The 14,764-nt window shown below is 39.4% G+C and overlaps 1 protein-coding gene across 5 annotated transcripts in view; it reads right to left on the reverse strand.

Annotated features, from left to right (window-relative positions):
- Positions 1-10,896: 10,896 nt before the first annotated feature.
- The window catches only part of LOC118211016 (DNA-binding protein SATB1), a 54,031-nt gene continuing 50,163 nt past the window's right edge, over positions 10,897-14,764 (reverse strand). For 3 of the 5 annotated variants that reach the window (XM_035387673.1, XM_035387695.1, XM_035387684.1), the window contains 2 exons: positions 14,247-14,453; positions 12,139-12,684 (listed from right to left, as the gene is read on the reverse strand). In XM_035387673.1, coding sequence (XP_035243564.1) covers positions 12,139-12,684; positions 14,247-14,453 — 753 coding nt within the window. Of the gene's footprint in view, positions 12,685-14,246; positions 14,454-14,764 lie in introns of all 5 variants that reach the window. The other 2 variants (XM_035387706.1, XM_035387662.1) reach the window with 1 other exon arrangement.

A 14,764-nucleotide genomic window follows, 5' to 3' on the forward strand; every position in this document is an offset into this window, starting at 1 on the left:
TTCTCTGAACTCCAAGCCAGAAATTATGTCTTCAGCCCCAAAGTCAAATTGTATTCATCACTTTGCATGCACTTTTTGATAGAGTCAAAAAACATTCAGTGGCTTGGAACTCTGTTTCTTAACAAAAAAAAGATAACCACACAGAACAGCCAGCTATATATATTTTAGTTGTCATAACCTTTTTGAAATATAAGTCTGAAAATTAATCCCTGGCAGGTGAGAGGGGAAAAAAACACATCAAGTGGCATGACATTTCAGTTAGGTAATGAAACATTTGCATTTGAATTGTTATGTGACTGAGTCTGTTTTGGTCACTGTGTAAGTGGAACCATTGTAATAAGTGTTTGCAACTGAGTGGTGGCCTTGATCGATGAGTTATTGCTTTAAAATAGAAGCACAGAGCACGTGTACAAAAGGGAAATTGGTTCAATTAGTACTTAAAATAAGAAGAGGGCACTTGAGCTAAATTTCCAGAAAATTAATTACAGCCTACAGATTCAGCTGATGGCATTGGATTTGTTATTCTGTGTAGATTGTCGCCTTTGCTGGATACGAACCATACCTCCAGACCCTGGCGGTGCATAAATGCTTCTGTCACTCAGGTTGAGATTCTACAGCTCTACTAAGTTTGGTTTGGCCATTAGAAACAGTGCATCAAGAGTGCTGAGCTCAGCTCAACTGAGTGCCATGGGACAACTGATCCCTACTTTGCCATCTAAGCATACTTTAAATTGATGCTTTGTATATTTTATAGTTTTTGTAAGATTAAAATAATAAACATTTCTTTTGTTAAATTAAGATACTTCCTTTATTTTTCCATGATTAAATTAACAACAGTAATTATTAAACTCAAACAGGTAATACAATAAAGGACAGCTATTTCAGTAAAAAGGGAAATTGTAAGCATTTTTGACAGTAGTGGTTAACAAATGAAAAGCCTCAAGTTAATTGGTGTTGACAAATAATTAATGGAATAGTGCAAATAGACACTTTCATCAGTATTGTATCATTTCTAAATACAATTCCCTTTTAGGATGTCCATATATTTTCTACTCAGTCGTATTGTGATTTATATGATGAATGTGGGAGCAATTTAAAAAGGACTTGCTTATGAAGTATAATAATAGTAACTTGATATTTTCTGGAAATTACAATCATAAACAATAGTCACAAACACAGAAAATGAATTAAACAATAATATCTCAGCAATATAGTAATCCCAATGCTGAACACGGTTTTTTAAAGTGCAGATTTAAGATTCTGAAGATTTAAAGTCCATATGTTTGCTATATGTAATACTTCAGAATTTCATAATATTGGAAAATATTAATTATACCTCATAACAGTTGCACCATTCTTTTTTTTGTTTTGTTTGTGACATCAGTCATTTATATAGCTTTTATTCAAATTGTACTTTATCATGTGCTGCATAATTGCACGTATCTGCTCTATTTGTTTTTTTCTTTCCAGCTGGGCTGTGACAACCGTTTTCTGAATTTTGTTTTCTATTTTGCACACTTACTCTCTGTTAAACTTTGTATGCCCTATCTCCTCTTGTAACATGTTCAATAATCTACAGCAGCAGAAAAGTTTCTGTTGTGCTAGCATACAAACAGCAGAGTGTTTATTTCACTTCTGATTAGCATTAGCCGATGGGTTGCAACAAAGCTTTTATTTCAGACCAGGTATGCCAAAGGGTGAGACTTGCTCATTACTGAGTTGACAGACTAAATATAAAATCACACCTAATGGTGTCTGATGTATGTCTAATGTCTGTCTGATGTCTGTCTGGAGCTTTCCTAGATGAGACTACTGTGTGAGCACAGGTGCCTCACTGTGGTGCTCAAATAACAAATTAGCCCTGATCTCAGCCAAAGCCACAAATATGCTCACATTTTAAGTGGAATAGACAGAGACTGAGGTTTATGCCCTAAAGTCACTCCTTTCTTTGGTTATGGTGCCTGTGTGAGTTGTACCTGACTAGTTTTTAACTAATTAAACCGCATCAGAAGAGTTGGCGAACCTTTAAAGAAACACCACTTTCAAAAGGAAAAATACCACCATCAGCTTTACAACTAGACCATAATATTAAAATGACATGCTTTTTGTGTGACATTTTGAATGTATTCAATGTACTAAGAATATTCCATTTGGCCATTTTTGTCTGTCCGTCTATCTGTCTACTGGGGTGCAGTCATGACCAGAGGTCAGGGTTGTGGAAAAAGTGCAAGGGGTTCCAAATCTCACGGTTTTAGCATGCAGTCCAGGGGTGACCAATGAGGAACACTAGATAGCGATGAAACCCAGTCCCCTAACCTACAGAAGGCTAGCCAACTGATGCCAGTTGCATGTTGCACTATGGAGCTAGAGGCCACAGTGGCATGGTCTGAATTCGATCCGAGACTGTGGGACTCATCCATGTACCACAGCAAGGAGCCTTAACTGAATAAACCACCCAGCAGCCCCAATATGTCTAGACTTTAACCTGACAAACGACACAAGAATAAAGAAATTAAAGAGCAAAATGAATCCCTTACAATCTTACCTCTTACCTGGTTAAATGGCTAATTAAGATAAAAAGGTCAAACAATTGTTCCCTCTTTAACTGTTCGAAAATTGATTTAGCATACAATAAAGATAAACATAAATACATAACCAGAAGTCAATACAGCACCTAAACATAGCCAAAAGTAAATAAACAAATTGTAGTAGCATGAATATAAAGTGGTTAATTTGAACATTACTGTCTGTTGCTCCAATTTAAAATCATTGTGCATTACTCACTCTAAAAGTTTGGAATTCATTGATGTAATGTGTGCACTCTTCACTTTAGTATTCTAAAGTAAAATGCACCTCAAAAATATTATTTTCAAAATAAAGACAGGTCCTCAAAGCAAAATGCTGCAACACTTTCTAAAAGTCCAATAGTACAAAGCATACATGCAGTAAATACTCATTTATTATGATTTACCTTAGTTGTGCAGGAGGAATAGGGAGATGCTGCTTGCTTTTCATAGAAATGTGGCACCTTAATGGCTACATCACTAAACACTAGACACAGACTGGGCTTCATTGGATTGGCACCACAGGTTAGAACCTGCATTATCAATAGCTGGGTGTGACGAGGAGTCCACAGAGGCAGTTAGAGTCACATGATACAAATTATTGTCAGATGCTAGCTCTCCTGTAGTACTGTGTAGAAAACATTGGTATCACTGGTATGCATTCGAGTGCATCATAAATATGCAGGGTACCTTATTCCAAGTTTCAGTTGTAGTCCCCTTCATGGCTCCAGATAGCACAGTGGTGAGGCTAGTGGGACATTTGCAATTCAAAAGTGGACTACAGATTTGTTTTAAAAAAAGGGTTGAAGTGGGGCTGAGGAACCGCAATATGGACTCACAGTAATAACTTGGTTTGATCAAATGTGCAGTGACACATAAGCGTTGCATGGCAGTATGACAAGAATTTTTGATAGGGGTAGTTTAAGTTGAAATAAATTATGAAAAAAAAACTGAGGGGATCTATTAACAGGTGGTGACAAAAATGAAAAAAAATTGAGAATAAATGAGCGACCTTGGTTGCCCATAATTGTGACTTTCAAAGCAGGGTGATTGTCTGGGAGGAACTTCAGGGGCTAGGACAACTCAATCCAATGTCAATTTATGGTAACATCACCAAAGAACTCTGAGAGAAACAGCTTTGGCAAAAGTCATCAGCAAAGGTGAGGAGTGGGCAGGAGCACAAACTCCAGGATTGTGAGGTCTGTGTATTAATCAAAAATGCAAGACACAACAGTTGAGCAACTGCTGATGAGTTCCCTACAAATTTCAACCTTGGGTGCAGACAGTGGTGGTCCAACACATTATGAGGGATTTAACATATTTAACATATTTCTTCTTTTTTTAATATAATTACCTTGAGGATTTATTTAAAAACAATTTTCTGTGACTCAGCTGGTTGTCCTCCGATTTGTGAAAATGTGCAAAAATGAATTAATGAGCCTACATAACAAGAAGTTTGGGATTTCTTAAACAAGGTTGTGGCAAGGGAATCTTGTATTACTACAAGATTTTAATGTTTTGTAAAATCCTTTAGTTAACACTAGGTGGTTTAATTTACTAAAACCATGGCCTTTTTCTATTTCGAAATAATGTTTCACTTACGCATAGGTTTCATGTTTTTGCTTCGTAATCTGGGTATATTTCCGATTGACAAGCAAAGTATAAAACAAGAATGCTTATGATATATGCCACTGCCCCCACATTCTATGGCTCACACTGATTAAATAAATAAATAAGAGTTTATGTTTGGATTTAGTATGGAAACAAAGCCATTTAAACTTATTTGAAGTCATTTTTTTTCCTGTCTAAATTCATCAAATGATTTTTTTTCATACTGATATTTACATTTTGGGGATGTTTACAACTTTCATAAAGTGAAGAAGGTAAAATAATTGACATGGAATAAGCTGAGTCATAATTTTGGACAGGTACTGGATTGGATGTGTCCTCTAATCCCTCTCAGTACACAGTTCAGATTTCACGTTAACATCAAGCTAATAATGTGCTATTGCAGTGAATACTCTTATCTCAATAAGTGTAGAATAAGACACATCGCTCCCTGCGGTTCGTTCTCTATTCAGTTTATGATTGCTCTTGAAGTGAACAAGTCACAGGATGTTTCTTCTCCACCAATTTAATTCTTAGTGACAGTATTCTTACTAACGTTAGTCCAGGTGAAACAGAAATTGGGTTACGGTCAATAATGCAAAATGAAGGAAAAGGCCTGTGCATCAAAGAAGTTGAAGTAATAATATTTGACTGAGAATATGTTTCAGTCAAAAGTTGAAGTGAGCATTAAAACATGATAATAAAACAAATTATGATAATACAAAGCCCCATGCCACTTTTCAGCAATCCAGCATGCATATTCATTGTGTATGTGTATGTATCATTGTGTGTGTGTGTGTGTGTGTGTATGCGAGAGAGAGAGAGAGAGAGAGCGAGAGAGAGGTAGAGATGTTGCTAAAATTAATATGTTCGGAAAGATGCATCAATACCCCTGGGCTTTCCCTCTTTAATCTTTTCTGTTGTTGAAAACTGAGGTGAAGGGCATGAGAGGGGAGAGAGAGAGGTACCACAACGATTAATGTCATCAATTCCCACTCTCCCCCCTCGACTCTAGCCCCTTCAGATCGAGGAAACAGTTTAAGCGTTTACGCTGCCAAACGGCTCGGCGGGAGAAGGAGAAGGAGAGGGGCCTGGTTCGCGGGGAAGCGATTCCGCAGAGATCTCTATCATTATAATAACTTTATAAGTGTTTCTGGTGCATTTCCTGTCTGATTTACTGCGCAGTCCCAGGGGCTGATGGGTAAGCACAGAAGACTCCCCTGCACAAGGCAGACCTGCTATTTTCGTACAGCAACCTGAGAATACAGTGCTATTAATCTGGATCTAAACGTAGCAGAAACATTAATAAAGCATTCCTGATGAATCACCTCCACTGGTCCTAGCAGTATGAGTGTGCCGGCATTATGAAAGTGAACAGAGAAATGAAAAAGACAATCTGCTTTCAATCCAGTGTCATTATAGCTCTCTCAGCCTCATAGTCTCTCCTGGGTCAAAGGTGACACATGGACACACAGACCCTCAAAGAGTAATAATGTACAAAAATAGATGATGTGGCTTTCTATGTCCATTTTAAAGAGTGAGTGTCCAGATGACAGAGTGATGGATAAGCAGACAGCCATACACCCAAAGCTGAAATGACATTTTTGAATGGCTTTACGCAGCCACCAACCGATTGGAAAGGTGACCTTATGCTCAAAACCCGGTTTATTCTTAAAAACTTTATAATGGGACTAAATTATAAAGATTATAATTTTGACACTTCATAACTATGAATCCATTGCATAAATGTTGACGCAAATAAAGGAAATACACTATGTCTTACCATTTCAAAATTCTCCCTAGTGAAGTCTGGCTGTTCAAAACAAATTATTCAAGAATTTCTACTTTGTAAATGGTTCCACTTTGCTAAGAGGCAAGCATGCAAGACATATTTCATGAAAAGTGCAAGATAACTATGAAGTAACAACATCTGGAAATACTTTATATAATGTCTAGCTGCTTTTTAGTTATTTTTAAATGCAAGTGTGTCTTGATCTGCGCTGATGCTTGACAGCAGACAGAAACAGAGTGGGTAGACAGACAAGGAGAAATTAAAATTAAAAGAAATGCTGAAGATGTCTATACAGACAAGGTCAGATACTTGTTAACACTAGAGGAAAAAAAAACTTTTTTATTCATCTGCAATTTTTATCTGTTACACAGATGCTTGAATTTAATTTTATAAATGTATAGATCATTGAGGCAAAGTGACAATGTAGAAGGAAATGTAGAAAATCTGATGTATATGTAAAATGTAGTAGTTTGTGAGTTGTTTGAGTGTCAATTGTGTTTGGGTAAAAACAATCTTCAAAATATATAAACATATTATGCCACAGTGCCCTGTTTGTCTGAAAACCAATGACCCTTAACTGACCTAGCTTTCTAAAATCACAACAGAGATACTGCAGTACTGGTAGTATACTCAGAACTGGTCACACCTATAACCTTGGATTTTACACAGCATTTTAATTAATTAAACTCCTGGTGATGATGTGTTAAAACTTCAGGAAACAACTTTCCAAGCAATAGATCTGTCCAAGCCACATCTGCAACCCCTGTGATACGCACCAAGTACAAACCCAACAGCTGAAAGCGATGACTCTGGGCATTTGGTATTCCACTCTGTGCTGGAGTGCAGACACTCAGCTCCAAGTCCCTGCTGTCACTATGCTGGAATATTAGGAATCTGCATGTAGTGTAGCCATAATAGAAAACAAACAAGCTTTTATGTGGAAACAAACACTCAAAGCCTTCAGTCAACACCAGCTAGAATGTGGAGATAAAATCATACGGAATTAAAAAAGAAGGATATCCCACACTAAAGAAATGAGTTGAGAAGCTCTTTAATTTTGGAAGCCACAAGAGAACTCCACTTGTGTGTGTTTTTCAAACAGCTGCAGTACTTCCGACCACTACAATATTTGTCAAATCTACTGAACTCTTGAAGGTAGACCAGGGAAAGGGGTTTAGATGTATTTAATAAAAGGACATGTGAAGTGTGTGCAGCTTTTCTTTGTTTTCTGGTGGAAAGCATACATGGATTGGCACAAAACCAAAAGTGAAACCATTTGTGTCTTCTCAAAGCATAGTGCAAGACAATATCTTATGGCTGTCCATCACTAAAAATGGAGCGTGAATTGGGGCATTCAGCGGTTTATATTCATTGATATACACTGTAAACTGCAAATAAGCATTCAGTCAAAATGCTGTTCTATCAAAGAGCTCCAAACCTTGAGCTTTGTAAAGCAATCATCTGTTACAGAGTGCACAGTTCCAGAGATAATTTCCTTCGATCATAATAAAATCAACACGATTACAATTCAACCAAAACATGACGACTTTATGGTGACGTCCCCATGGCGCTGTCAAAAAGACATTAGAAATAGGTCACATTTTAGTGTCTGCCATCCAGATGAAAATTAGACTAGAATACGACCTCAGAATGATGTCTGCTGATCAGTGCCTTTACTGCTTTATAGCTAATGATACATCTGCGAGGCACCACAAAAACACTAGACCACAGTGCACTACTGGTGCATTCTCTCTTTCAGCATGTGAGACAGGAATATAAATTACTTGTGAATTAAGCCATAGGCTGTCTTCTTTATGCCTGTTTTCCCCCTATTTTGAACTTTAAGTTAGCAAGAGTAAGAACTTCAGCCATTTGGCACCATTCTGCCATATAGGTACCATTAATGCTATTGCTATTGAGGATAACACTACTATGATAAGTTGTTACTATACTGCTATAGAGGTTTTGTGTTGATGTATTTGCAACTGTCAATTAGGGAAAAAATAGAACACCCCTCTGGCTTTGTTATTGCTGGAATACGCAAATAACCATCCTGTTAATACTTTATATTTTTTTGTCATGCCAAATGGCTACTTGTGTCATCTGCAAGGTTGGGGGAGGGCCAAACTACTCTTGAAACCACCAACTCTGATGATCCTAGTTTGTTTCATTATTCATTTTGAAGAACAGAAGCCAATTTTTGAATGCTTGTTTGCTCCCACTGAATTCCATGAGCTCCTCGAGTGAAATGTTCTGAAGTAATACCTTTGCATGGTAAACATTAACTTCTTTTTTACTCATACTATCGTTTAGATTTCTAATGTCCCAATGTGAGTAGAGTTAATATTGCCTATTTGCTTCAGTGTGCCTGTAACAGATGGCCAACATTGTGAATATAACTTTTGAGAAAAAATGACAAATATGATTTTTTGAGTTAGAGAAGGTGAAGCATATGAATACACACCGGTAAGGTAAAAAGGGCACATTTGGATAACGTTGGAAATAAAGTCATGGATTTTAAATGATATCTTGGGATTATACAGACATGTATGTTTACTGTCCCCTTTAAATACTTAATAGTTATTTCACCTCTTATTTTGTGAAAAAGAAAAGAGACGGAAACAGTGAATGACAAAAACATCCTTGAGGATGCAAATAGGGAAATATAAACCAACACCAGTTCACCTAAGAAGAGACTCAAAGGTGCAGGTGGTGGTAATGGAGTAGCCCCTCCTCTGTCTGTGCACATTCCTCCTTTGGCATACAAAATGTCAATAGCAAAAAGAATGTTGGTTCACATCTGACAACATTAAGAATAACTGTATATCAGCTTTTCAGAAATTTGAGAAGCCCCCATTTTATCAGCATGGTTTTCCACTTGATCAGTTTGTTCATTTCAAAATGTTTGCAAACAGTATTTTTACATGCTACCCTCTAGTGATCTACTGATTTATTGGTTCACCAATATTTATCGGCCAATATCCAGCCATATTGAGTATTGGCTGGCTGATATCGGTGCCACAGGTATCCCAGAACAAAAGTAAATGGCCAAAATGTGCCCCTATAACCATGTTCACCATTGCAAACCAATTCACTTCCTCCTGGACACAAAGTACAGCATGACAAACGAATGAGCCACACAGTGTGGGTACATATCCCTCCCCTTCCCTGCCTGTTGTAGTTGTTATGCGCAAATTTCACGTGGGTTGGAATCACCGAGACCAAGAATTGTAGAACAGATAAGTACAGTAAGAAATGATACACCGTATCATGTAATTAAATAAAACATCAATGTTTACAGTTAAAACAATGGATTCACAAAATGCACTAAATTTCTGATTCAGATGAGGTAACTTATAGCTAACCAATACTAGCAAACAGCACATTTGGGTCAACCAGTGCCTTTCGGGAATGATTCTGTGCCATTCTGTGCCAGATCGGTCTCTACAATAGCTTTTAATGTAAAAAAGATTAAATATACAAGACATGTAGCTGCAAAAAGAGACAGTTGGGTCTGCAAGTATCCAAATGAAGTAAGAAGAGCAGTCCTGCTAGGTGTGTGATGCAACTTTGTACCGTAATTTTTCAGCAACACGTTGTAGATGTGTTCCTAGTCTACCCCATCTCATTTGCTGGCTGGTTAAATGAATTCCAGTTTTGTTTTAGATGGAAGTGCACTTAAACTCCCATTGCAATGTTACTAGCTTTGTGTCATTATGATGTAGTTGACTGGAAGAACAGATCTACTCTTGAAGACCCAGCAAGAAGGTTGCATTAATAAGTCTAGCTAACGTTTACTTACTGTCTCAGAATGTGACATCACAATGCATCTGATGATGTTGACTGGAAGAGTCTACCTACATGATGTATATTTGCTCTTATGAGGCTGAAATAAATAGCAAACACTCGTGTCCTCTCAGTAACAATCACTATTTCTGTGTTTGATGCCTCTCTATGCAGGCATACGAGCACAATACATGAGGATGTGTCTACACAGGAGGAGACAGAAACTAAAGCATACATTGCAGTAGTGCTATAGACATTATGGTAAATCTTATCAGAATCACTTTGGCTATATTGACTTTGCTGCATTTTGCCATCGTAAATTTTAAAATTCAAAAAGCTACATACCGGTTGTACTTATCGGCTATTGGCTATTTCAATGACAATTTATAAGAAATCAGAATCGGCTGAAAAAACCCATATCGGGCAAACACTACTTCCCTGCCCTCTTTCGCCCAATTTGGAATACCCACATGCCAATACGAGAGAGTGCAGACACTATGTGCTCTCCCACAAAACATGTGATGTCAATCGCCTGCAGTTCACAAAATGAGTTTGTACAGGCATGACTTGGAGGAAGAAGCTTCACGTGGAACTTGTGCAAGCAGACTTTGGGCACTCGATCAACAGGGGTGACTGGTGAGCGATGAGACACGCATCTCAGGAACCAAATTCCCTCTCTCCCGAAGGCATCAATGGCCAATTATTCTGCTCCTATTGCAAAGAGTTTGGATAACCAGTTACTTCATTTTAAAGAATCATTGAAAAAGCATTGCTAAGCCTACACTTAACATCTACACAAATACTGGACTCCGTGTTAAGGGGTTCCCTTCCTTTGGTAAAACTGGTGTTCACAAGTATTGCTTACCAAGATTGAGGTGAAAGACAGAAATGCTACAAACAGCAACTCCAATTTCTTCTCTTTTCCACTGGCTTGCTGAATCACAGGATATGTAATTATTCATTGTTATAACAGGGGAAGACCAAGAGCTTTTAATTCATTAACGGTATTAGTATAATGCTGTCATTTGTTATTGTATTGAACTATATACATTATGCTTGTAAAAGTTAATGGTAAAACAGTTAACTTTTCTTGAAACTTTTGCCGCTCTTAATTTTCTTCATCATATAAATACCACGAATCTGCAGTACAATACAAACAGTTTAATTGTGTCATTAACAATCAATAACCACTCCTAGTTAGACCATTTCTGCATAAAGAAACCGAGAAACACTTATAAAACAGTCAGTTGTAACAAAATAACCGGTGTTCTCATTGCAATAAACTCATAAAAAAGAAACACTTTTTATACAGAATATTTATACAGGAATAGCTTCAAATTGGATTGTTAACCAAAGGAAGACACATTGCAAACATCAATTTTCACATAAATTGCATATGTTTTTTTTTCCTCTAAGGTGTTCTATAGGTTAGTAATTTACCTAAGCTTATTTGCATGATAGTAAAAATTGCATACAACATTAATCGTGAAGCTTGTAGCATGAGTTGCTTGACATATAGCACTTTTTATAGGCAACCTTTAAAGCACATTTTCCATTTAAAACGTTTAAGACACTTGTTTTTTTTTTTACTGCCCATCAAAATTACATTTATAAATAGAAAATATCAGTAAAATAAAAAAGCATTACATAACAGAAAAAAACAAAACAAAAGTAATTACATCAGAACGCTGCAAAACGATCTGCAAATAAATAATGAATGACGACAAAAACAAAGAAAGGTTGTGTTTCACATTTCAAACTGTGTGGAGATTCGGAAATTACAGTGACAAAGTTTTTGCAAAATAATTGAACATCGGCAGTGCCATATAGTACAAGGCATTTGTTGGCATAGTTTCTCTTTAAAACTGTATCTTTTTACAGTTAATATATGTCTCTCTATATATTTATATTTCTTCCTAACAAATAATATTGTAAAGATTGAGCCGTTCTCTTCAGTGCTCATGCGTCCTTGGGTTCCAGAGTTTGAGTGGTCCGTAATCAAGTTTATGCTCTAAAATCATAGCAATTCTGCTAGCAGGCGTCAGACTTGGTACCTCACCTTTAAGGCCTAGTCGTTGACTTTTTTCTACTTATGCATTTAAAATCCAGTGAACACCACGTACGTAAACACCTATGAAAGTCTATCAAACTCCATTGACTTTATCAGTAGCTCAAAATCAGTGTAAAAACAACGGACATCAAGTGCAGTCAGCAAATTTCCATGGTAACATTTTTTTGTGCAAGTTATTAAATGATGCATCAGTCTTTACAGTGAATATTACAGGGTGTATTTGTATTTTTCTTTTTTTACAAAATGAAAAGAAAGAAAGAAGTCTGTTTAAATAGTATTACAGTGGCACTGTAGAAAGGTGAGAGCCAGCGGGAGGGCTACTCTTTTGAGTCATGGTCGGACTCGGCCTGGACATCGCCGGTCAGGTGCTCCTCTATCTTGATGGAGAAGATGGTGCTGTTGGTCTGCGTGCTGTCGTCCAGGTCCTTCAGCAGCTCGCCATCCTTGAAGCTGGCCAGGTCCTCCTCGAAGCCCGCGTGGTCCTTCAGCTTGCCGTGGTGGTTGACGTAGATGCGCTGGTTCTGGAAGAACTTGATGATGGTGTGCTTGGGCAGGTCCAGCTGGGCTGACAGGGTGTGGATGGCCTCCTCGTCGGGGTACAGGCCCACGTCCTGGATGAAGCTCTGCAGGATGCCCAGGGCCTCCAGGGAGATCTTGTTCCCCGGCCGCGCTTTGCTCCGGTTCTCGTCCTCAGACTCGGCGGGCGAGGCCGTGGAGGGCTGGCGAGGGGGCAGGCGTGGCCCCGCCTGCTGCTGTTGTTGCTGCTGATGCTGCTGCTGCAAGGGCTGCTGGGAAAGAGAGGGCTGGGACGGATGTTGCTGTGGCAACAGGGGCTGGTGCTGAGGTTGTTGATGTGGCAGAGTCTAGGTTGGGAGAAAAGTAAAGGTAAACAAAAAAACCTTCATACATTCAAACATCTACAGTATGTTCATCTACAGCATGTGCATGCTGAAGCTTTTATCCAGATTCACTCAGTAGTATAGGGAAATTAAGTATTTTCAAAACCTTTTTTTCAGGGTGCTTTCAGGTTTTACGGAGGGATTCCACTTTAATATCCTGTTCATTTTAATGTCATTAGGTCTCAAAGAATTTGAACATAAACCAAGTTCACAATTCCAGTGCACTATCAACTCTCAACACTGTTCCCATTTAGTGCTGATACTTATTTATTATTGGGAACATGAGCAATGCTTCAAATAAGCCATCCCTTATTTCTTCAATCCAAGTGATACATTGAAACATTAAGTTAACAGAAAGCAGAAAGTGTTCTGTTCTGGCTCCAATCTCGTGTTGTTTCGTCAACATGTTTAGGAGACCCCTTCATAACCACAAACCTAAGAATTCTCATGGGGACTATAAGGGTCTCCTTAGTGCAGGTCTCCTGATTGCTCAGCCAATATCATTCCCATCTGTTCTTATCAAATTCCATTCATATTACTGTACGTTCACGACACAAACGACAAAAACTTCACTCTCACCGAATGACTACACAAAGTCAACTGGGTTGCTGATCACCACCAATTGAAAGTGCGATAACGCTATCACGGTCCGCTGTTTTTACAGCGCAGTTATTCTCCTGGCCAGGTTCACATCAGACTGAACACGAGCTGCATTAAAACTGGAACAATGAGGCATTCTGGGACCGGGGAGCGCAGGGAGGGCAGGTATGATAGCCAGATGACCACACAAGCCCTGTTTTTTCCTGGCCCAGCCCTGACCCAGGATCAGTGCCACCGCACTGCGCAGCGCTGGCGGAGCAGATGCGGCGCGCTGGTGTGGTGCTGCCGTTCCCACTGCGGACGCTTTTTGGCAAACCAAAGATGAGAACAGACTCCAGCACACAAACAGTGGCAACTGCCACTTGTGTGGGAACTACAGCAATGTAATGCGGCGTACAGCAGCAACGTACCCAACCTGGCACCTCAAGCACTCCCTTCTAAGCTTATTTTTATTAAATATTAGTAAAAAGATGTATTGTATGCAAGTCAAATTTTAAAACATGGTTGAAGACCATGAACAGCACTTGCTGTCGTCCATAAACGGGACATTAAGTTTCAATTCAATGCTTTTTCTGGAAGAGAGACTGCAAAGCCACATTTACCCCTTTTATACAGGGGTAACACAATTGAGCACGTTCACCGACCAGTACATTGCAGTGGTGAGTGATGTGTGTGTAGCGTAGGTACAGTTTAGGATACTTATTTGTATTCAGGTGGTTTGTGTGGGTAGCGTGTATACAGGAGTGTGTGTGCGTGTACGTGTATGCGTGCACTTGGAAATGCATGTGTGGGTGCATGCGTGTGGGCAAGTATGAATGGCAATGTCTGCATGTGCGTGTCGGGGCGGGGAATCGTATTGCGCTGCATGTGCGCGTGCATAAACGGCGTTCGTGTGCTAGCGCATGCCCGGGGGACTCCGCACCCACCTGCATGGGGTCGGCGGGGACGTGCATGAGCTGCGGCGGCCGGTCGGCGTGGTGCTGCTGGCCCGCGCTGCTCTCCTGCTCGTAGATGGCGTCGCGCTCCGTCTGCGCCAGGCTCAGGAAGCGGCGGATCATGGACAGGTTCTCCCACAGCGTCCGGTTTTCGGGGGACGGGTCCTCCTTCCAGCGCAGCAGCTCGCAGAGCCAGCCCTGCAGCGGGAGGGAGGGAGGGAGGGAGGGAGGGAGGGAGGGAGGCACGCTCCAGTCACCTGTCACGCCTGTCACGTTCGTTTGTAACACACCTGGTGATGATGTGTATACATTGTATATGAACATTTGCTCACACGCTCATTAACACGCCCTTCACTGCAGGCTGGTTAGAGATCGAGCAAAGAAAAATTATTCACTTAAAAAAATTAAAGATTTTTTTTATTTTTTATTATATAATACACACACACGCGCACACACACACACACACACACACACACACACTTGTGAGACGACTTCTTTTCTGAGGTCCC

Source organism: Anguilla anguilla, chromosome 1 (genome assembly GCF_013347855.1).
Source record: "Anguilla anguilla isolate fAngAng1 chromosome 1, fAngAng1.pri, whole genome shotgun sequence".
NCBI lineage: Eukaryota > Metazoa > Chordata > Actinopteri > Anguilliformes > Anguillidae > Anguilla > Anguilla anguilla.